The 24,191-nt window shown below is 39.8% G+C and overlaps 1 protein-coding gene across 2 annotated transcripts; it reads left to right on the top strand.

The window, feature by feature from the left end:
• The first annotated feature begins 10,269 nt into the window (after positions 1–10,269).
• On the top strand, positions 10,270–23,677 carry LOC102218397 (nuclear receptor subfamily 2 group F member 6-like). 2 transcript variants are annotated; one of them, XM_014473934.2, is made up of 6 exons: positions 10,270–11,091; positions 11,350–12,060; positions 16,272–16,366; positions 18,985–19,313; positions 19,445–19,691; positions 22,071–23,677. In XM_014473934.2, the coding sequence occupies exons 2-6, from the start codon at positions 11,792–11,794 to the stop codon at positions 22,343–22,345; spliced, it is 1,215 nt and encodes a 404-aa protein (XP_014329420.1). In that variant the 5' UTR covers positions 10,270–11,091; positions 11,350–11,791; the 3' UTR covers positions 22,346–23,677. The 2 variants fall into 2 exon arrangements, with proteins under 2 accessions (XP_014329420.1, XP_005812687.1); XM_005812630.2 differs by having other exon boundaries at positions 10,272–11,091; positions 18,982–19,313.
• Positions 23,678–24,191: the final 514 nt, after the last annotated feature.

The raw sequence follows: 24,191 nt of genomic DNA, 5'->3' as shown, positions 1-24,191 counted from the left end.
TGCTGGTGGAAATGGAAACTACTACAACCACAAGTGACTACACCATCTTGGTGAGAACGTTCCAGCACATGGCTGACAAGATAAACAGCTGTATGCAGAATTTTTACTTTTGAATGATTTTTGCCGTTTAATTGAATCTGTTTCTCGTGTCGTCAATATTTGATGACTGAATCCCACAAATAGTCTGCATCTGTGAATTATTAAAGTAGAGAGCTGTTGAAGCTGGTTGCACATTTATCATGGATGACTTGAACAGAACTAAATCAAGAAATGCATGAAAAAAACTTCAATGATTTATGGCCTTCTAGTTTGAGGTGTAGTTGAGCCCAGACAGCGACAACACATAATGTTCTGATGCTTTGTCTTTAGCTTTTATTCATTTGTTGACCAGTTTCTGGGTTTCAGGGCTGCAGCAGCCTCACAACAACCTCTCTTGGAGCAAGTGACGAGGTAAAGAATAGCATTCTTAGTTTTCTATTTTAATTTGCAAAGCAAAGTAGCATTGATGAGCTACAATAAGCCATTTCATTTAAATCAATAATCCCATATGCCATCAGAAGTCCTCCTGCAGTTTGAATTTGTTCATCTCCTGAATTAATTTCAAATTTAAAGGTTTCAGCACATCTTTTGGATTAATTATTTATCTTAAAAAAAGAACAAACACCATGAGCTGTGAATCAGAGTAATCAATCAGTGATGTTATCTTCTTCACCGTGAAGTCTGAGCACCAAACCGGTGCTAATTTGTTCTCTACTTATTGGTTTTACCCATACTTAGGGAGGTAAGATTTTGTCGTATTGTTTTTTTATTTGCTCTTATCTAGAAACAATTCTGTTACTTCAAAATTTTTTTGCTGAAGTAGCAAAAGGAATATCAAGGTATTTTTCTTATCGTGGTATGAGAGTCCTGACTTCTTACACAAAATGAGACCCTAAGGACACTAAGCATGAAGGCTTAATTGCTCCGTGTCTTTGAGTTATGAGTAGCAAAAGCTTGACTTTTTTTGTTTTTGCCACTGACATTAAATCCTTTTAAACTCTGGAATGCCCCAGGATTTCTTTTCTTGTCCGTTTTTTATCACTCCTAAAATGAGTCCTTTTATAACGTTCATCTAAGAATTCACAGTGTATCTTAACAGTTACTACGAGGATTCCTGATCATTAGTTTGGTAATGTGAGGACTGGGAACCACACTTCCTGGAGTCTCTGATGGTTGCTATGGCAACTGCAGCTTCAACTGGCGGACTGTTCAGCTGTTTCTGTGTACATCCTACAACCCCAGGCTCTCCTTTTAAAAGCAAGAAACATCTTCACTGCTGCACTTGCTTCAATCAATCAATAAATCAATCATGTTTATTTGTAAATCGCATTTCAGCAAAATGGCAGTTCAAAGTGCTTCACATCATAAAACTGTCAGTCAACTGTCATCATAGAACTGTCTGTTCTCGTTCTCTTTGCTCCAATAACATTATTCTTCTGCATGTCCCACGCTTTCGAACTGAAAAAGGGAAGCAAGCATTCAGTGTTTTGCCCCCACAGCGTGGAATCAGTTGCAGTCTGAACTTAAGATGTCGGAAATGATTTCACTGGACTTATTTCGATCAGTTCTTAAAGATAGGCAACAAGATTCTATGAAACAGTGTCATTGTTTTTAAATTGTTTTTATTGTTTTATACTTGTGCATATGTAGTAATTGTTTTTATCTTGTAACCAGGTTGCTATGTATTGCAAATTTTTTGCTCAGGTCCCTCTTGAAAATGAGATCTAGATCTCAACGGGGTTTACCTGATTAAATAAAGGAATATATAAATATATATAAAAACACCAAAATACAAAGTCAAAAAAATCATGTAGAAACCAGTAACAAATATTACATTTTGTTTAGTGCCATCATTAAAATCATCAATACACGCCAATAAGCTGGAATTATGGTTCAAAACCAACAATAAGATGAGAGGGATGCATAATCATATTAGATGCAATGACAGGCAGGACTTTCTTAAGAAAAGTTGTGGGTATGACAGGAAGAACTTCACCTTAATTGATTTATAATTTCTTCTAAGTGTTTTTTTTCCTGCATGTGTAATGTTTGGGGACAGCATTGATATTGGATTAGGTATAGATGTGCAGATTAGCCCTCTATTATTTTTTACCTCTATTTTTCTTTTTTCTTTTTCTCTTCAAAGTTGGTAAAATCCCTGCAGGCCATGTTAGAGTGGAGTTCTAACACGCAGGGTTTGTGAGTCTGTCAGCTGTTGCAAATAAAGCTGGAGCATTGTTCATGTTTTCATTTATGATTTCTGCAAAGAATGTTTCCCCTGCATGTTTTAGTGTCCAGTGATAGTTCTGCTTCAACAGCTTCAGATTTGTTTTTTCTTAGCATGTGAAAGAGCAACTTCTTGGTGAAAACATATTGGTTTTCCTTGTCCAAATTAATCTATTGAAATATTCACAATTTAAAGTTTTGGCCATTATATGTTATAATATGTCAATCCTCAAATAGTTTTAACATATATAATTAAACTAATTTACCAATAATATTAGTGGGATAAGCCAACAAGGCTTCCCTCCAGTGATGTTTGACTTATTGTTGCTTTGCTCCACGGTATCTTGTATTCTAAATCACACCTGGGCGTCCAGGCCTGAAGAAAGCCGTCTCTGTACTGAGGGACACACAGGCAGGAGACTGGCTGAAGTCCTCAGCCAGATGGAACAAGGACAAATAAACAATCTGGTGCCAAATGATGTGCACAGTTCATGCTCTATGTAGAAAGAGTCTGCTTTCTGTTGTCTCTCTTCCAGCTTCTCTGGGGAAAATAAGCATTGAATGGTTTTTTTCAGTATATATATTTATTTTAATGGGGAAGTTGAAATGGTACTCACAGCCCAGGTAGTCTACATAAACAAATAAAAAGTGTAATGTTAACAAAAGAAGCTGGAATAAAAGCATAAAATTATGGAGAGCTGTTTGTAAAGTTACATGGTGAAACGTTAGCAACAATAATTTGGGTTATTCATAAGAGATAAAAATTGGGTGAGCATTTTCCAAAGCCATATTTTCACCATGTTATCCATTGCTTGATTTATAAATGTCACAGTTCCAAACTAAATATTTAATTAGCGAGTTAACCATTTAGTTTGTTAACTAAATATTCAGATTGTACCTAAATATTTAGATTGCTAGCTAAATATTTTGTGCATAAGCTAAATATTTAGCTTGGTAATTCATTCTTTTGTTTGAAAATGGTGCATTTAGAAATGAATGTAACTCCTGTTTTTCTTCTCTTATGATGGACTAAAAAAAATCACAAATTATTGCTGTTAATTTTTGACTGTGAAACTTTACAAATGACACCTCAAAATAAAAAGCCAAGAAAATACCTCACACAGCATTCTGGCTCCCCATCCGCTTCAAATAATATCAGCTGCTTTAGTTCAAATTTTACGGTTTATTATAGTTTGTCATCAGCAAAGTAACACATGAAAAGCCTATGATTTCTTAAACCAATTGCAGATTTTCCATTTGGTTGTTTGATAAGATAACCTGCAGGATTCATGTCACATCACTCATCCTACCACAGCCTATTAGGGCCATTGTAATTAGAAAACAAAATTTACTAGAAAAAACACTCGTACATTTTTAGATTAATCTCAGATGCTTTTTAGAGAAAAAAACGTGGACATTTTTTAAATGTACTCCTTTTTTTCTATCTACGATGGCCATAATTCAGCGTCATTTCTTCTCCTTCAAATTGTGTTTATGTATATTTTAATTTAAATCCATGTTCCTGCTGACCCCAGAAACAGCTGGGCTGCTGCAGGGTGTGGGAAAAAGGATTTTTACTCCGCACGTCGTCAGGTACAGTGGCTTCCCGAGTGTTCCCACCGAACACCGAAGAGAAACCTGGAGGGTCGATCCCTCTCGTGTCTCTGTGTCTTGAGCACAGCAGATGTTTTCCCTCTGACCTGCACAAAAGGCCTCTGTTTTTGTTACCAGGCTTGTCCATTCCTCTGGGGTCAAAGGTCACCGTGGTCTCAGGGTGAAGCTGTCACTGCAAGTCTAAACATCTGACATCCATCAGAGCGTGACGACAATGCCACGCCTGTGAGAGGCCTCTACAGGCTCTCCTTGACCACTGTGAGTGAAGAAGTCTTTCTTTTCTTTTTCCTGGATGCTGATGCAGCTGAGATCGGGTTTCACTGGGAGCTGGGGGATACCTGGCACTGAGGCTGGCAGAACATTGTACACAGAAAGGGTTAACTTTAGTGGCTGAAAAGTTAACTTAATTCATTCCTAGTCCCGCCAACAGGTGGGGTCTAATGATCCACCCTGCAAGCTTAAAGCCTGGCAACCTAAGCCTGCTGAAAATTTGGGACTATATAAATTTAATTGGCATTAAAAGGGACTGTTTCACTGAATAAGATGAAATTTCATTTAAAGTGTGCCATCAAATTGCTTTGAAGTGTGTTTCAAGATTTACAGAGTAAATATAATGACATTTTCTAATAACAGGAGGGCTAAGGCAGCCACTGGCTAGGAGGGGCTGTTCAGATCTGACCTACAATATAATGAAAATCTGCTGAATATATGAACTATGATTAAACAGCCAAGCAAATGATGAGGTTTTGGTCATTTCTGCAATTTTTCAACATTTAATCACTTTTTACCTTCATGTGCTGGAACAACCAGCAAAGGCCTGGTGAACTACCAGGATTCTCAGCAGCTAACAACCAGCAAAAGAGGCTCTGAGTTTGACAAAAGGCATGGAAGAACTCAAGCTAACATCGAATGCCATGTCAGAATAACTGAACAAGGTGGTGAAGCAACAAACAAGTCTGATGCATTTTATTGGAGAAATTCAACAACTGAAAGTGATTATCAAAGAAAAGGAGAAGATAGAAGAGCTGGAAAACAACTCAGAAATACACACACACACATTCACACACAAAGGCAGCAGCAGAAGAGTACAAAGGGGAAGATACACCACCAGAAGAACAACTTTCTCTTGAGCAGCAACGTATCAGGTTCTTTAGCAGTAAATGCATTTTGCTGGACAGTAAAAATATTGCTGCTTGTAACACATTATTGGAAAAAGCAAAATACAAACTCAGAAAAACAAAACAAAAGACCAAATATCGTTTGATTTGTGAGTACAAAACACAAAACTGAAAAAAAATAACAAAAACAAAAAACTGGAGGGCACAGATGTTTTTGTGAATGAACGCCTCACAAAAAAGAATGCAGAGATTGCTTACCAAACCAGGATTCTGAAGAAGGAGAGAAAACGACAGGCCATGGACTAGGAGTTATGAGAGTTGGAAGGTTCTCCTATGTACGATAATGTCCAAACCACCAAAAATGTTTCTGAGCTGGAGAGATACAGGTAAACAACATTAAAAACCTGGAAACAGCTAGATGTTCTAGGAGGACTCTGGTACCAAACAAATAACAAAACTGGTTTCTGAGTGCGTAAATCAAGCTAATGTACCCTCCACCCTGCAGGAGGGCAGACTTTGGGCTGTGGTGGACAGAGTGAGGCATCCCAAACACTCTTGAGATGCTGAATTGGGATTCAACATCATGTAAATATACATTGACTTTCAATTATTAACATACAGAAAAACATCAGACAATTTTCTATCACGTTGCATGTTTCTGAAGCCGTGACCTTTGAACCAACAGCTGGAAGTTCTGTTGCTCCCAGCAAAGAAGGAAGGAATGAAAAAACGTCCTTGGAGCAGCTATTGCCACAGTATCCAGCATTACGCCCACATGAAAACATGGAGAGAAAAAAAAGATCTGATGGCAGCTTTCAGTTCAGAGACAGGCAGCAGATTAAAAGGCTGAAACACCAAAGCTCTGAAATGGAACATTAATTATGTTTGTTTATCAGCAGGAGATTTTTTTTAAAGAGATCAAATGTTTTCTGGAACTAGCTTTAGCTGCAAAGCCAAACTTGGCCTTTAGTTCTAAATGCCCAGTAAATGTCCAACTTTCCACAAATCAACTGTTTCTAAAGCCAAGAGAGAGGTGGGAATGAAACTGTTTTTTTTTTGCAGCAGTGATTTTCTTTTCATCCACATCTAAAAGCCCAGTGTAATTCCATATCTATGCCCAATAGCTTGCTTTATTCCTTTTCTTCATTTATTATTTATTACTCATTTTCTTTGTTGCAGCTATTTCTATATTTAGTTTCCCAGCAGCAGCAGTGAGTGTAAAACATGTTAAATAACTGATGGCATGCACACACGAGGCAACGCTGTTTTATGTCTTGCTCATGTGTGCTGTTCATTTTGGCCAACATTTCTGTAGATGCTTTTACATGGTGTACCTCGTCATAACTTTTTTAACTTCATCAGTTTTACCTGATTTACATAAATCGAGAAATATCTCAAATGATGGTGAACTTTAAAATCAAGATTTGGCTACACACAGACACATCCATTTAATGTGATTTTTTTCCAGTGCTGGAAGAATCTGTACAATTTATTCTGCCTCAAAGCATACATGCTCAAACACATGAATCTTCAGGGACAGTTGGTTGGAAATTCTTTAGCAATTTGCACCTCTACCATAACCATTTACAGACATGTTCAACATATTAGAATATATGTATTGTATGTTGGATTAAAAATACTATTTAAAATAAACAACATTTATAAAGGTATTTAACAAACTTTTCATTAAGCCTACTTTTCTGACTTCAAACATATATATTTTTACTGGTCTGATGTAATGTTCTAATTTTAAATTTCATGGTTTCAATGACTGTAAGCGGAAAATCATCATATTTAACAGAAATAAATACTTTCAAACATCCATTTGTGTGTAATTAATCTATTCAATGCGTTTCACTTAATAATAAAGTTCCTGAAATAAATGGACTTTTCAGTAATATTCTATTTTATTGAGTGGATCTGTATGTCTGATCTCTCTTCTTGGCACAACTGGAGTTAACTGGTCTGAGTTCATACTGACCACACACAGCCAGTCCCACTGACTGATGAGCACACTCAAGTTGGAGCAATAGTCTTCAACCTCTGTACTGATCAAATTTGAATTGAACCATTATGAAACATAACTTATTCTACAGGCATCACAAATCTGATTTTAAATGACCTATGAGCTCTCCCAGAGTAAAAATAAACATCAAGCTTTATCAAATTTGAAGATTATTCTTTGGCCAAGATGCAAAATATATAATAAGCTGGTCTACCAAGTTCAGAAGCAATTCAGAACTCTATAAGGTGAAGCCAACTTGAGAGACACTACATGAAAGATGTTTGGAACGATCTGGAATAAAAGAAATATAACATGTGTGTTACTATTGCACTGATATTGTGAAGAAAAAGGCATTGATAAGGTCAAGGTATTTGGTATTTCTACTTCCATTGGATTGTGATGGGACGCTCATCATCAGTCCGGTTCAGAGTACAGCTAACTGAAAAAATTATACTGTCATCCAAATTCTTTGCAATCTTTTTATAAACTGGAAAACAAAACAGCCTAATATTAGGCCTTGAGGGACAACTTTATTTTTTTCTGAAAACTGGACATATAGTTAGCTTTTAAACCAGCCTAGAGCCTCTTTATTAAAAAACATCAATGAATCTGGCTCTTTTTCAAATGTAAGTATTTTGAACCTCTTGTTATGTCAAAACTGATTGACTCAGTGTTTCACCTTAGGTAAGACTTATTTATTTCCTTAACACTCTCTAACTTTGTTGCAGTAAAGTAAAGTAGTAAAGTAGTGATAAGTCAACTCAACAGCAACACAACTTCTGCATCTTCAATAATTATTGTTTTTTGTTGTGGTTTTGGAACGAGTAACACAAGTATGAGACATCAGTAACATCTGCCTCGACCTGAACTGGGGTGGAAGTGATTGTTGATGCAAGCGCACTAATAATGCTTATTTCAGGTCATTGAGCTAATTTACCTAAAGGCCTGTTCAGACCTAGTATCAGCTGTAAGTGAAGTTCATACGTGGCATTAAAAACTAGAGATGAGTAGAACAGCAAAAATATATATACTCAAGTACAAGTAGCCTTAATACTACTTGTACTTGAGTATTTTACTCAGGTATAAGTGAAATGTAGTCATCCAAAAATTACTCCTAAGAAAGTAAGAATACTCAAGTAGGAGTAGAAAAGCATTAGGTAAGAAGACAGCCTGAGTACTGAGTAACTGTAATAACTTCTGATGTAGTTTGTGAAAACTATTTAATCAAAAAAACAAAAATAACTTATGTGCAAATTCCTGCAATATTAAAGAACAAAGAATTTAGTAAAAATCAATAACTACACAGTAAAATACTATAAATGACATATTAAAGCAGAACACATTTCCAGCTCCATATTATTCACAACATAAAGCTTTTAAAAGCAATCCTTACAGTAGGTAATGTAGTAACAACCAGGAGTTGATAAAGACGCATGCACCTTTTTTTCTCACTGTCTAAATCAGACCAAACTTTTCTTATTTTCAATAATTACCTAAATTATTTTTATTAGCTAAATGCCACAATAATGAGAGAAAGAATCTTTCAGAAATGTATTTATTAATGTTCTCAAAATCTGAATTTGACATACATTTCCTCAGTATGTAGCTGATGTCATTACATTTGAACTGTATGACTTTGGTCAAATGTTTTGGGTTCCTTCCACAAGCTTCACCCAATAATTTCTGGAGTTCTGATCCATTTTCCTTCTCTCATTTCTCTCATTTCTATTTGCAGTCAGCAAATAGAAATAACATTGGTAATTGTAACAGACGTAAAAGTAAAAATTTGGTGTCATTTAACTTCAGTTAGTGAGACATAAAGATATTTCTTTTCACTCGGTGTATGGAAAGTTCAGGTTTCAACAGTAAGTGTTGAGATCAGGATGAGGAACGTGGAACATGAAGAGTTAAGGGTTAAAGTAGAGCTAAAACGTGACTAGTGACAGCAGCATTGATATGACGTGAAGGTAGGATTAGTTTCTGATGATTATTTGTGACTACTATGAAATACACAAGTCATCAGATAACATGTTTTTTTCTTTTTCAGACTTAAAGCCTAACTTACAGCCTTGCTAAATATTTGTTCTTCTTACACACACAAACAGTCTGTCTTTCACAACTACTGTCTATTTGACAACCCTAATCGTTTTCAACACAAGAAGTGACAAAAGCATGCACAAAGGCCTAATTAAACAGACTTTCTCCAATTAACACACACACAGACAACCCCCTGATGACCCATTAGCAGCCCAATAGATTGGACAAAGCTTCTCTTCGCCGTGAGCTCTGCAGGGGATGAAGCTGGATTTAGATTTAGGAATGCCATAAAAGTGTCGATAGTTGGGGGCGCCTTTAAAAAAAAAATCCCTGACTGACCACCAGCTGACCAGATGCGTATGGCATACTGCTCATGGTACTGACTCCATCATGAGTCCTCCTCCTTTTCCTCCTTCAGCCTCGTAAGCTGCACATTTACAAGTAGATTCATCTCTTATCTCTTAAAGCTCTTATGCTGGGCTGCCGTGCGTCTTCCCCTCCCTTTTATCTGCATTTGACCCTGGGCTTTTAGCGTGGCGAAGAGTGTGTGAAAGTCAGCTTGACCTCTTGGGTTAACCTCAAACACAAATCACCACGCGCTTTACAAAATGCTGAGACAGAGGGGCCTTTTGAGAGATATGCAGTCGGCCACGACGTGATAACCTTTAGTTTCTCTCACAGCAGCAGGGAAGCGGTCTGTAGGCAGAAGATGAGCCACTCTGCTGGAGGGGATAGTGGGGGGTCGTTGAGAAGTAAAGTTCTGTGTGATTTGTGATTAGAGCGAAGCATTCACGTCCAACAGAATACAAACACCAGGCAGGAGATTGTGTTTTCCCGTTGTAGGGTTTTGCAGTAATCTGATGTTGCTAGGGCAGTTTGTGAGGCCTTTGGGGTCAGGCTTTCTGCCTGAGGAGAGATACTCTCCACATTCTTCTTCTGTGTGTGTGTGTGTATGGGTGTGTTTGTGCATACATGCTGACCCACACAGCCCACACTCTTTTGCTCTTTGACTCTGATGGCCATATAAGGCAGCCAGCACCATGGTAACCACAGGGCTTGAATAGCAGTGTCAAATCCCTGGGAGCACACACATACACAACCCCACACGCACACACCCACACCCACACACACACCAACAGGCAGACTACCCCCTCCCCCTCTGCATACACTCCTGCAACCCTCCCTGTGACTCTATTTGCTGGATCTCTCTCTAACACACAAATAGGTTGGAAGGGGAAAAAGAGCAGTGAGGTAAAATGCAGTGGCCAAATAGTGTTTTGCTTCTTGGGCATTTCAAATCATAATCTGATTTGGGAACCAGAGAGAGAGACGGAGGAGGAGGAAGAGGAGAGGAGGGGAGGGAAGAGGAGCACCCATTTCTTAACACACATCTCCTCCCCCTGAGCCAGCTGGGAAAGCTAAGGCTTCACACACATACACACAGAGGTAAAACAGCATACAAGGCTAGGCCGCAAGTCATTAGTTATTGGTGGGCAAGCACTGACAAAGGACTGAGCAAGAAGCCTGGAGAACATCCACAGGAATTAGAGCTGAGCAAGAAACTCTCCTTCAACCTGATTTTTCTTTTTCGTTTGTTTTTGTTTTATTTTTTCTGTGTGAGGGAGGAAGTAGCCTGAGGATCCAGTCAGAGCCGAGCCGACTCAGACAGCAGCCAATACCAGTGGAAAGGCTGCACTTCCTTGTGTGCATGATCTGATTGAGTGTTTTGGATGCGAGTAGGCGCCGCGGGCGGTCCGCGTCGCCTTCATCCGCCGCAGCAGCAGCATCTGCAAGCCGGCGTCGCCTCATCAAGAAGGGAGAAGAAGAAGACAGAAGCCCGCGATCAGACGAAAAGTGGCGTTTTGCGTGTGTTTAATATCCTCACAATGCTGCTTGTGCTTCAGAGTGGATGGCTGCGGAACATTAGAGCCGAGCTCTCGGTCTCACTGGTCGGAAGGAGGATCTAACACGATTAACTAATTTTTTTTTTTTTAAAAAACGACTTTCTTCGTTTTCAGCTAGAAAAGCCAAAAGACAGCCGTTTGTACTGAGGTAAGCTCGCATATTTTCTATTTAAAATAATATCTGTGTGTGCGGGGTGGGCTGCTTTAAGACGGGCGGTCAAATGCTCTCCAGGCATGTGCTAAGGCGAGCCGCGCTGAGGTCCTTTTTCAGCCATTACTACTGATGAGACGGAGAGACACAGAACAACAGTTTGACTGCCAGCCGTCCCTCCCGCGTGTCCTCAGCCTGTTCTGAAGCCGTCTGTCTCTGGGAACTGTTATTTAAACTCTGTGTCTCCTGTTAAAGGTTTTTGGACTGCAGTGTGTCCCCCGTCGGACGGAACGACACAAAGACACCGAACCGGAGGAGGACAACGGAGGTGTTAAAATCCAAAGGAATGCCAAACTAAAAGTTGCCCCAGTGACTCCACACTGTTTCCAGGTCATAGTGGAGTGGGCGGGGACTGAGCTACTCTCTTTTCTACAACCAAACGGCCTCATTTTTACCACTAAAACATTGGCAACACTGCTTATTTAGCTTGCAGACTTCCCCTCTTCCCCCAGTCCTGTTCATATTTAACTTGAATTAGCTACTAAATGAAGACGGAGGGTAGCTGAAGAGGTTAAACCAGTCCGGGTAGAAAGGGGAGAACACACACCACCGTCCGGACTCTGGGTTTTTATGACCGCTTCCAGAAACCTCGGCTGCCTGGCCCCATTTTCTTCCGCGCTGACTCCGTAACCAAGCGATGGCCATGGTGAGTGGGGGCTGGGGAGATCCCAACGGGGGCACCAACGGGCTGGGGGACAAGGGCTACCTGCGGGGGGAGGAGGAGGACGGGTCTCCGCAAGCGGGGGGCAGCGACATGGAGGCCGGGGATGAGGACAAGGCCTGCGTGGTGGACTGCGTGGTGTGCGGGGACAAGTCCAGTGGAAAACACTACGGCGTGTTTACCTGCGAGGGCTGCAAGAGCTTCTTCAAGAGGAGCGTCAGACGTAACCTCAGCTACACATGCAGGTGACATGAGGCATCATGGGAATTGTATTGTTATTGATATAGAGGTACAGTACTCGAAGAAATGACTTATCACACCCTGATAGAAGCTTTGAAAAGCGTACTTTAAGACATGTCATTTTTGATATTATTCGATCTTTTTCTTCTGCTCAAGTAGAGAAATTAGAATTGCTTAATGTTGATTTAAAAACAATGGGATTTAAAAAATGACTCCGTCAGTCACGGATCAGGATTTCCAACTTTTTCCTCAGATCCCCTTTTAAGTTCTAATATAATCAGAAATGGGTTAGTGAAATTTATCCAGTAATGTAAAGTCCTTTAAAAATTTTTGAACTGACATGTCAGACCAAAGATTTCCAAAATGTGGGCCGAGGGCCATTTATGGCCTCAACTTCAATTAAAGAATGATCCAAATTTGACCCATTCAGCACAGATGGTTGATGCACATGAAGACATTTTATGTGTTATCAGGGTAAAATTATTTTTGACATAATTTTTTTACAATGGAAAATGTTAAGTACAACACAAAGTATTCATCTTCTAATAACCAAGCTTTTATAATGAGTAGAACCTTGTCTATCCAGAAACTTTTACTGAATAGCTGAATTTGCCACAGTGAATAACATCCCTTTCCTATTAAAAAAAATGGTTTACTATATTTACTTGACTAGGTTTTTTGGAACGTTGGCCCATGAGAACTTTTGACTCCCGTGTGACAAACAGTTTGGACACCTCTGCCTTAAAGAAAACTAAAAATCGTTATCTGCCTGGTGCTAATGCTAGTGAACTATCACTCTAAAACAAATACCTGCACATGACTAGAGTTAGGGGGAACACTTGCGGATCGATGAGTGGGTACAGCTGGCTGTTTGGAAAGAAACATGAAGGGGAAACTGCGAAAGAAGAAACTGCGAAGGGGCTGGCAGTGGAAACTGGAGAAGATAATGAAACTCCTTAAAATCAATACAGAGTGCTGATAGATGTCAGTTTTTGAGTGAACTGTTGGTAATCGGCAGCAGTAAATGGATTTACACACAAAAAATGGATGTTTGGATAAAAACGAAATTTGATGAGAAGTCCTGAATGGATCACGAAGGTTTTGAAGCTCCAGTTTGATGCCAGTCCAGAGAGACTTCTGGAGCGAAGTCCTCAACACTGCTGGAAATACGCACAGACACACACGTTTCTCACGACAACAACCAAAAGCAAGGTTTGGCAAAAGCCACGAGGGAATCTGGAGCCTCATTGATGAACAACAATGTTTTTCCCTTTACTTAAACACATTGAAGCTCTCTTTAAGTACAGTGATTTAGATTTATTTTTCATGCCTCCTCTGTGGCCCCCAACTGCAGTTCAAGAACAGTATAAATTTTCCACCCAGCATTTGATAATGATGCACGTGGATGGTTTTTTGTAATTTCTTTAGAATGAGATTTTCCTATGACAAGTTTGCATTTTCCTAAACAAAAGATGTTAAGTATACATGAAGAACTTTTCTTTTATTAGCCTGTTATTTAATTTTATTTTTTTGCTTTGATTTTTACTTTATAGTAAGTCGTCTCGCAAATATTCCCTTCAGCAACTTTTTATTCAAAAATAGGCTTGACCACACCCATCCACTATGGATAAAGACCAACAAAGTAGAAAATAAGTAGCAGAGATGCATTCATCCAATGTTAATATCTGTCTCGGTCCTGATATTGAAGAAAATTGTAGATTGAGTATTGGTGACAAAGTGCCATACAGGCAGGCCTATAATTCTATACTTTGTGCTCTGGGCAGCACCATGCTTTATTATTTATTTTATAGTATATTTAGCATTCCTAGTTGCACAGTTCTACTCCTAATTATACTAAATGAACAAATTAAAGTTATTTTTACATGTTTGACCTAACTAGTGGTCAAACATGTACTGCAGCAGTACAGATTTAAGTGTCTGTACTGTTGCAGTACATCACAGTACATTTATGTCCGTTAAAAAAAAAAAAAGTCATTCAGCTGTTTTCTGTATCAAGTCGATATTGGCCGATACTAACCCTCAGACATCTGTATCGGTATCGGGAGTGAAAAAAGTGGATCTGTGCATCCTTAATAATTAGCCCAAACAGTTAAATTATTGTAAACTTAAGGGATAAATATTACATGTTTAATTTATTGTTGTGCAGGAAAAAGATAATTCACAATAAGGTTTTTAACCGAGGAGAAAATAAAAACATTTTGAACTCAAGTTGCAGATTTTGGCCCTTGACGCAAAACGTTTGGACGCCCCCGCTCTGGACTGTTTGAAAATAATGTGTCAATAGTTGCACAGTTAAACAGTGTTTACATTTTTCAGGCAAGTTTCTCAATGTCAGAATGTCCAGCTGTTAAAATGGATACTGTCTCCATAGCAACTGACCCAACATCCTCCAAACAGTTTTGTCAGGGATAGGCAATTATCTATCCTCATTGTTTAGAAAGTAGATGAGTAATTTTGAATAAAGAATATATGGATTTGCTTAAAACTGTATTGGACATAGAAGGAAATCTGCATTTAGCTACACTGCTTTTTGACTTCAAGAGAAAGGGAAAGAAAAGGTCACCTTCAGCTGCACGGAGTTTTGACACGCTGCCCTTTAACTATTCATTATTTTTCAACTGAAAATATAAACTCGGCAGCGAACGCTCACCATGTTCCAGTTCAGAGCAGAACTTCTATCATTGCAGTCTTGACCTTAAGGGCACATCTAATGATTAACTTCATCACCCGACACCCCAAAGCTGAATCCATCTCAGGTAATGTGTATGAAAGTGAACCAAGGTAGTTAGATTTTTTTTTTCTCTTTTGACTCAGAGTTTCAGCTCTGACAACTTGAAGATTATAGAACGGTTTCGATGTGTGAATGACTCAACCATCTACTAATAAAGAGCAACGTGAAAAAAACTGCTTTCATAACCCGTTAATAATGCATGTGACTATAACAGGAAGTATTGGTTTCAGGCTGTAGATACAGCTTTAATTCATATCAGTAGGTTTACAATAGAGCAAGATGACTTCAGTTTATTTTGTCCTAACAGGTACAGAAGAGGAAGATGAACATAGTTCTGTTGGTCTTTAGACACTTCTTGAATCATGTTAAATAATTTCTACCAGACTGAGCGCTAGTCAAACTGACGAACAACATTATTGTATGAGTATATCATCAAGTGGTACTTTATGCACAACATGGCGTACATAAGGCTCAGGTTGATTTCTGAACGGCTTGCTGGAGAACCATGTTCAGCCTCTGCCAGAGATTCTTGCATACAGAAAGCAGATTTATCCCAGGAGTTCATCTGGTGCCTTGCATGGCTGCTATACAGAGAAAAACTACAAACACTGAAATTAAATAAAACGTTAATATAAAATGTATGACATGATCAGATTTTACTTGATGTTATTCCTCCTTCTGCTAATGTAATTTAATGTTTTGATGATGACAGCTGTGGTGATGTTGTCATCTGTAACTGAAGGTGGAAACAATAAATTGGCCCTGATTTCCTTCCTTTTTGGAGTTGAGTGATGGAAACTGACCTGATCTTATCTACATCCACAAAAGCCTGAAAATCATCCACTGCCTTGAGAGAGCACTGATTGTTCACCAGGTTATGTCTGCACATGCACGGTTACCAACAGTTACCTCCAATGTTGCCAACTTAGCAACTTTGTTGCTATATTAATCAACTTTTTAGACAAAAAAATCGGTATCTGCCTACAGATAATAACCCAACTTCAAATCGACGGGTCAGGCTTTTAAGAGATTGCGATTGGCCAGAAAACTGCAATCGGCGCGCCTGTACTATTTATCTGATTGAGGTGTGTTAAAATGGAGCTGTTTCTGAGCGATGAAGGCCACTGGACTGAAATTTTGACACCTGTGACTTAGTAAAGAATGAATTTGTATCAGCAAAACTGCTGTAAAATATTGGACATTATAGGGAGATAAAAAGTCAACATTTTGTTGTCTTCATAAACTGACCAATCCAGACACTCATGCATGCGTCCCATGTGTGTGAAAACCTGGTGACTTCAAAAACCAGCTGCTTCCCATTATTCTGACTGGCAGTACATATGCAAATCTTTCAACAAAGCAAACATTATCAATGCAGAAAATCGTAAAACGGCGATGCCTTTGTGCATCGTTAATACATCCGGATGTGCATGTCTTCATGTCGACTTATTTCTGCGTTTTCAGGTCCAACAGGGAGTGTCAGATAGACCAGCACCACAGGAACCAGTGCCAGTACTGCCGTCTGAAGAAATGTTTCCGTGTCGGCATGAGAAAAGAAGGTAACTACCTGCTACCACTGGCTAGCTCCCATCCAGTGTGACCAGCAGGAAAAGATGAGTCAGGGTGGGGCAAGTTGAGATTACTGGAACGTTAATTGTGCGTTAATACGGGAATAAAACCTGAGAATTCCCTCCTCACGTGTATAAGCTGCTTTTAGAAATGAAATGGGGAAAAATGTTCCTCATCCAGCCTCTTCTCCTGTACATGTGGGGAAAAAGCTGCATGTGACTGAACAGCATGTTATTAATAACAGGGCAGGATGATTTGGCTCAGATCGTGATAGCTTAGCATTAGTGGCTGCATAGCTGTGTTAAGCTACAGAAACGACATAAAACAGAGAACTGATCAGGAACAGTCAGTGTTGGGTAACTGAGCTCATATTCTACAGGTAAAAATATAAAAATAAAAATTAACCAGTCAAACCTCCAAGTTATTAAGGCCTATCATTTAAGCAGAAAGGTAATTTTCTTCATAAAAAAAAATTGAAATGCAACAAATACAACAGAGTATTAGGGTCGAATCTGTGCAAAAACACTTTTATACTCTATGCACTAGTAATGAGACACATTCGCAGTTAGTGAGATGTTTAGGGTTGCAATTTGATTCAGAAACAATTTTTAATTCAGACGTCCATTTTTCTGTTTAAACTACATTGCTAACAAGAGGAAGAGACACTGTAAACAACACATTAATTTAAAACTATTCTTTAAGGTTCCATGTTGTATCAAATTCCATTGCTTTGAATTCAGCCCAAATTGGTTTGTGCATAAAATTAGGTTAGCTTAGCTGCCTGGCTTCTGGGAATTATGAATAGACTCAAAATGTATTAAAGTTGTACATCTTTGCCGCTCCTATTTGTGAGTATACTTCAGATCACATTACCATATCACTTTGAATATACAGTATTTTCTGCATCTCTACTCGGCTAACTCAAGGTAGCATTAAAACAGTTTTAAAAAGCCTTAAATTTGACTAACTTAGATCTGCACATTTCCTTCAGGAATTGTCTTTCCTAAACCATCCTGCTGACCCATGTACTGGTTTTCCCTGTAGTGGTTTGGTACACGCGCGCACACACACACACCCCCGCGCGCACACACACACACACACACCTACCCCCACGCACACCCCGACACACACATCGTCTCTTGAGTGTTTAGTTGTTTCTTTCCTCATAATCACAGATCATAAAGTATGCTAATGAGACACATAATGGCTCCCTGTGGAAAACTTCTCTCTGCTGCACAGAGAGGTCAGAGGTCCGCTTCTGCTGCATTCCTGTTTAGGATTCTGCAGCTCGCTCTGGGATGAGCTGGTTCTTGCATAAGCTCGTCACATGAACTCCTTTCCCTGAATGCAGCAGTCAGTAATCCAGCTGCCCTCTGATTCACCAGTAATGCTGCGAGTTATGGTGAACCTTCTTTTTCTGACACTGATGGCTTTGGAGCTCAGAGGGAAAATCTGTCTGTTAAAGGGGAAGTGTTATGTAAAGTGCACTTTTTTTTAGCTTTACGTCATTTTATAATGTTGTTCACTCATCAAAAGTGTTGGCTTGATTCTTTCATGGATGTTTGAGATGTCCTTTAATCTCCATGGCAACCATTCAGCTGTGCGAAATGCCTGGGTGGACCCAGACATAGATGTAGCTCCAGAGCTTCCACATTACAGAGCAGCCTTCTCCCCAGTACTCCCCCACTCAGCTCCTTCAGACTACCCAGCAGCAATTAGCAATCACCTGTTAGGACTGCGGATCGGTTGAGCTCATTATAGGAGCTACGTCTCTGTGCAGCGCTGGTAAAAATGTAGTTAAAGGGTTAATAGAGAAGCCATGTTGTGACGACTTCCTGAAGGTAATTTCAGAAAGAGCAGGAGGCCAAATTTCAACGCTTTAAATTGTGAAGTTGGATACAACTGACGGTAACATGGTTACTTAATTGTGCTTTAAAATGACCTGGGAAACACATATTACTGCCCTTTTAAGAATTTAACATTTTTGCTCAGATTTCTGAAAAAGTGATTACGCCAGTCACAATGAGAAATTTTGCTGGATGATAAATTGTCCCAGAAGTTATATTGTTATGAGACCATTTTCAAGTAATAATGGTGCAATAATGCAAGTTTGTTCTCAAAGATCGAACTTGCATCGAATGCAAGTTCGACTGTAAAGAACATTATGTTCTTTACAAAATTAATGTTCTTTAATTTTGTAAAGAACATTTAACACAAGAGCGGAAGGATATTATAAATAACAACAAAAAAGAAACGACAAAAACAAATAAAATGGAAATAAATATCACAAATGAAAGAGCTAATGATGTCAAAATTGCCCTTCAAAAAATATTAATCACAATGGAACTTATTGACCTGATTTTAATTTATTATATGATTGATTAACTGGTTATTGTGACAGTATTAAAAGTGATATTCTTCAAGCTCTTATTAAAGTTTCCGTCTGCCTTCAGATCCGCCTCATAGTTTAACATCATCTTTGCTGATAAGTGACATACTTTCACTTCTCAAACATTTTGTTTGTTCTCCAACCTTCCCAAAATCCTGCTTCCTGTATCCCCCCTCTCCCTGCCTTCTCCCCCTTGGTCCCCCAACCAAACTACAGCAGTTCAACGCGGGCGAATCCCACCCCAGCCGAGCCTCAGTCCCTCCATCACACCCATAGGTGGCGCCAGCGGCATCGGCGGGAGTGAGTTCTACAACAACAACAATGGGGGCGGCGGAGGGGGCCAGCCGGTGTCGGAGCTCATATCCCAGCTGCTCCGGGCAGAGCCGTACCCCAACAGCCGATATGGACACCAGTATAACCAGCAGGCAGGACCAGACAACGCCATGGGCATCGATAACATCTGTGAGCTGGCCGCTCGGCTGCTCTTCAGCACCGTGGAGTGGGCCAGGAACATTCCCTACTTCCCCGAGCTGCCCGTGTCAGATCAGGTCAGCGCTTCATGTCTGTGTTTTTTTTTTACTCCTGCTTGTTGAAAATCGAAAATTAGAAACAAACTGCAGTCAGATTAAACCGAAGAACAAAATCAGGCTGCGTCTTTGACTGTTCCTCCAACCCACAGGTGGCGCTGCTGAGGCTGAGCTGGAGCGAGCTCTTCATCCTCAACGCGGCTCAGTCGGCCCTGCCGCTGCACATGGCGCCCCTGCTGGCGGCAGCCGGCTTCCACTCGTCGCCCATGTCAGCTGAGCGCGTGGTGTCCTTCATGGACCAGGTGAGGATGTTCCAGGACCAGGTGGAGAAGCTGATGAGGCTGCAGGTGGACTCGGCCGAGTACAGCTGCCTCAAGGCCATTGCTCTCTTCTCACCAGGTGATTGTTGTTGTTCACACCTGTCCTCAGGGTCACTGTTCTCCCTCACTGCAGTTTTGAGTTCACATGAATTAAAAGGGCAGTACCATATAACATCCACTTTTGAGGTTTACATCATGTTATAATGTTATTCCCTCATCAAAAACATACCGGGAGTGTTGCTTGGATTTTTTCATTCACGTTTGAGAAATTCTTTAATCTCCGTGGCAACCATTCAGCTGTGCAAAATGGCTGCTTGGACGCAGCCCCTCCTCTGGGCTCCCTCACCTCCTTCAGACTAGGCATCAGCAATTAGCAAACACCTGAGGGAACTGTGCCTCTGCTGAACTCATTATACCAGCTACTTCTCACTGCGATGCTGGTTGAGACAATGTTAAAGGATCAGCCCGTGATGTGGATGCAGTCAGAGACTTTTTATTGTAATTTTAAAAATGTGGGGTTCAACACAAAGTATTCAACTTTTAATAAACACACTTTTGCCTTCTCCTTAATTTCAGAGCACAGTGGACCCTGGTATTTGTGGCCTTTAGTGCCTACAAACAGCTAAAATCTGTAAATACTTGTGACCCGCTCTAAAAACGCATAGAACTGGCTATTTCAATGGTTCAAAACAACAAATATACCTAAATATGAATGAATAGGCACAGTAGAAACCCTCTTGAGCATTACAGCAGAAACTAACATTTCCAGTTTTTCATATCTAATTATTGAGGGTACAGCCAATCACAGCCAAGAAAAATAAATGGCATTACAGGATTGGCTGCTTTGCGAACACTAGCCAATGGCTTGCCGAGTAGCATTCTACCTTTGCAAACTGAATTTTATTTAAAATATTTTAGATATTCTTCACAGTAAAATCCACAAATACCAATCTTTGTATTCAGTTAATAAACTTTGTTAAACACAGCAGAAATTTTCAGACAGTGTGACCCAAACCTTGTTAGGCCTGTCACAATAACAAATGTTGCTGGATGATAAATTGTACCAGTAATTTACATGACAAAAACAATAAATAAAATGGAAATAAAAACCACTTACAACCAAACCATAAATTAGATTATGATGTCACTGTAAGCAATTTTTTTTCTAAAAATATTAATCAGAATGGAATTTATCAAGCTCATTGTAATTTATTATGTAATTAATTGCTTATTGCAAGACTCATGTTTTTTCAATCAAGCAAACTGGATGCCTTTATTTTAATAAGTTAATCTTTCCAAGTGCTTTTTTTATTTTTAGAGCCATAAGAATGAATACATGCATACTTTAATTTTAAAGATGTTCTTTCTCTCAATATTGTGACATTTAGCAAACAGAAACTCTTTTGGTGATTCTGACCTAAAAAAGGAGAAGTTTGGTCTTTAACTTTATTCGCTGTAAACTTCTGGCTGCTGTAAGAACATGAGTCAAAACAGATGACTGGTGTGCAACAAAAGAAATGGTTGGTGATATTAATTATTGATCTGACCTACTGTAGCGCCATCTCTTGGCCTTTTGATGAAACTGCGGTAGTTCTGTTTTGTTTCCTGCAGTTGAGCAACAGCAGTGATCATTGTGCAGCTTTGTGCTTTTCACCATCAGCCTGTCACAAAAAGCAGTTAATCAATGTCAAATGTATTTGTATAGCACAATTAAAACAGCTTCACAGTTTACACCAACCATCATGACATCAAACAAAGATCAACGCAATAAAAATAAAATGAAGATATTAAATAGCAAACAGAAAACAAGCTGAGTAAAAGTTTCAGAAAAACAGCAACTCAATCAGTCAACACAGATGATTTCACTTTTAATCACTCGATAAATTATAATTAGCTCAGTTTCCATTCTGATTGATATTTGTTGAAGGGAAATGTTGTTGACAGACATCATAATTCATTTTATTTCTGGCTTTGGTTGTGTTTGTATGCCCATTTTATTTATTCTGTTTTGTTGTTTAATTTTTGATATTTGAAATATCTTCCAGTTAAGTGTTCTGTTATAAAACTTTGTCAATGAGAGGGCGAACTTGAATTACGTAATTCTCTGTGTATTCCTTGAAAATGGTCACAAAGCATCGATATTATTATGTACCTCAATAGTTGCTGGGAAAATCTATGGTGACGAGCCTCGGCACTGCTGCCAGATGTGACTATGAAATATCCCAGTCACTGGGAAATATGTGACTGGGAAATATCCCAGTCACAACTACAAATTTTGTACAACAATAAATTGTCCTAGAATTTATTGCAAGAAAATGATAATATTGTTTTGAGATGGCATAAATAAGTTGAGATCAGCTGTGGAGTGTTTTATTTTCTCAGCTCATCACGAATCCTTTATGTAACTTTCCCACACTGTTAAATAACCCCCCTCTTTTTTCTCCCCTTCCCCCTGCAGATGCCTGCGGTCTGACCGACTCGGTCCATGTGGAGTCACTGCAGGAGAAGGCTCAGGTGGCGCTGACGGAGTACGAGCGCATGCAGTACCCGTCGCAGCCGCAGCGCTTCGGCCGGCTGCTGCTGCGCCTGCCGGCGCTGCGCGCCGTCCCCGCCAGCCTCATCTCCCAGCTCTTCTTCATGCGCCTGGTGGGGAAGACCCCCATCGAGACGCTGATCCGAGACATGCAGCTCTCCGGAAGCTCCATCAGCTGGCCGTACGTCCCTGGGCAGTAGCTCCGCCCCCGAGCCCACCCGGCCCCCACCTCCTGACTCATCACCGTCCTTCTGTATGCTTGTGAGGCGCGGTGCCAGCTGGCCGTACATCCTCTCTTCCCGTCTTGTTGCCAACCCGGTCTCTCCGGTGCCAGAACACAGCTCCGCACGCTGGGATCCAGTATGGTCGCCGCAGCCCGCATGTCACGTTGAGTAAACTCAGCCTCACGCAGGGAGCAGCAGCACCCTGCTACGGATCCTCATAGAGGACAAAACAGTTCTTTCCTCCATGCTGCGCATCATGACTGGAACGGGTTTGTCTCATGAATTCCCTGAGTTTTGTCTGCCAGGCTGAACAAGACGAAGGAAAATCACCAAAGTTTCTAACGCCATCCTCAGATTGTCGTCATGGTAAACGCATCAGAGGAGCGGATAAAGAATACTAAACTACACACGGCTCCATTGGGAACAGACCGATACCTCATTAGACATCAGAATGCTTTAGTCGGATATTTCCTGTAGGATTTGTTCACCAGAAACCGCCTTCTTTTTGACAACTGCCTTGCTATCGAGGACGATGAACCTGGAGCTCCTTCTGGCTCAGGAGCTCTCTGTCTTGTATCTTTTAAAAAAAATCCTGTCATTTTCTGTTGTCTTTTGAAAAGATTAGTTTTTAAATGTCTCAGTACAGTTTACTCTGCTTCGTTTGGATACATTTTATGAATGAGATGCATAAGGCCAACGTGGAATTTTGAATTGACAAAGGAAAATTACAAGATTGATTTTTAGCAGTGAAGAATCACTTTATGTCCCTTTACGAAGCGCCTTGCTACAGTATTCACACACATTTGTAGTGTTGCAGCCCCGAACGGTCATGTGTTTTTCTTGGAAGTTTCTATGATGTACAGACACAACGAAGCAGATCAAATGAAAACTCCAGCTGCTGCTCTGCTGGAATGAGGAAGAGCTTGGTTTATGGCGGTTTATTGCGTTCATCTGGCTCTGCCCACCTGACTGACCCAGATCACTTTTGGCTCTAGTGGCCTTTATTAAACAGAAATTTGACAGGAAAAAGGTGGTGGATGGAAGGGAAAGACCTGCGGTAAATGGTCAGAGAGGGGGAATCGAACCCACGACTTCTTGTGCTTCCCTCTAACAGTATCTTTCATCCTACTTTTCTGTCTTGTGGAGTCTACATCTTATATTTTCCAGAACTGTAACTAACCATTATTTTAGTAATGAATTATTCAGACGAGTAATCACTTAAAAAATTGGCACTTTTTCCAGATTTTTCATTTAACCACTTTATACAATATTAGAAATACATGAGAAGGCACAAATAAACAGATAATTCATTTTCTTAAATAAGAAAATAAACATTTTATTCCCTAAAATGCAATAACAGCATTCTTTTAGTGAACACTTGATCATTTGTAGCAAAGGAATCATCTGCAGCTAAAAATCCTTCAACACGTGAACAGATCAGGCCTTTCTGCTGGACTCAACGTCTGATCTGCTGATTATTATTATTTTTTGTTAACCAATGAATAATTGGACAAGATATTTTTTTTTCGAGAATTTGAACCAGGAGAAGCTAAAACTCTGCCACTCAAGGAGTTCTCTAGACACAGTTGTTTTTATCTTACATGCTAGATGTCCATATTTTTGTAGAGATTTGTGAGACCTCCTACAGTACATCTCTGCTTTAAACTTCTCCACACTTTCCTTCCTAATCTACTGCTGGGGTCCTCTGGTTGCCATGGTGATGCTGGTCCTCTAACAGGGCCAGATTAAATTCTGTTTACTCATCAGGTGACTTTTGAAGGTCATTGGTTGCAATGGATTTTTATTCAGGAGTTTCAAAGTA

Source organism: Xiphophorus maculatus, chromosome 6, assembly GCF_002775205.1.
Source record: "Xiphophorus maculatus strain JP 163 A chromosome 6, X_maculatus-5.0-male, whole genome shotgun sequence".
Classification (NCBI taxonomy): domain Eukaryota; kingdom Metazoa; phylum Chordata; class Actinopteri; order Cyprinodontiformes; family Poeciliidae; genus Xiphophorus; species Xiphophorus maculatus.
The sequence above is the reverse complement of the archived record's forward strand: the minus strand, read 5'-3'. Positions and strand labels throughout refer to the sequence as shown.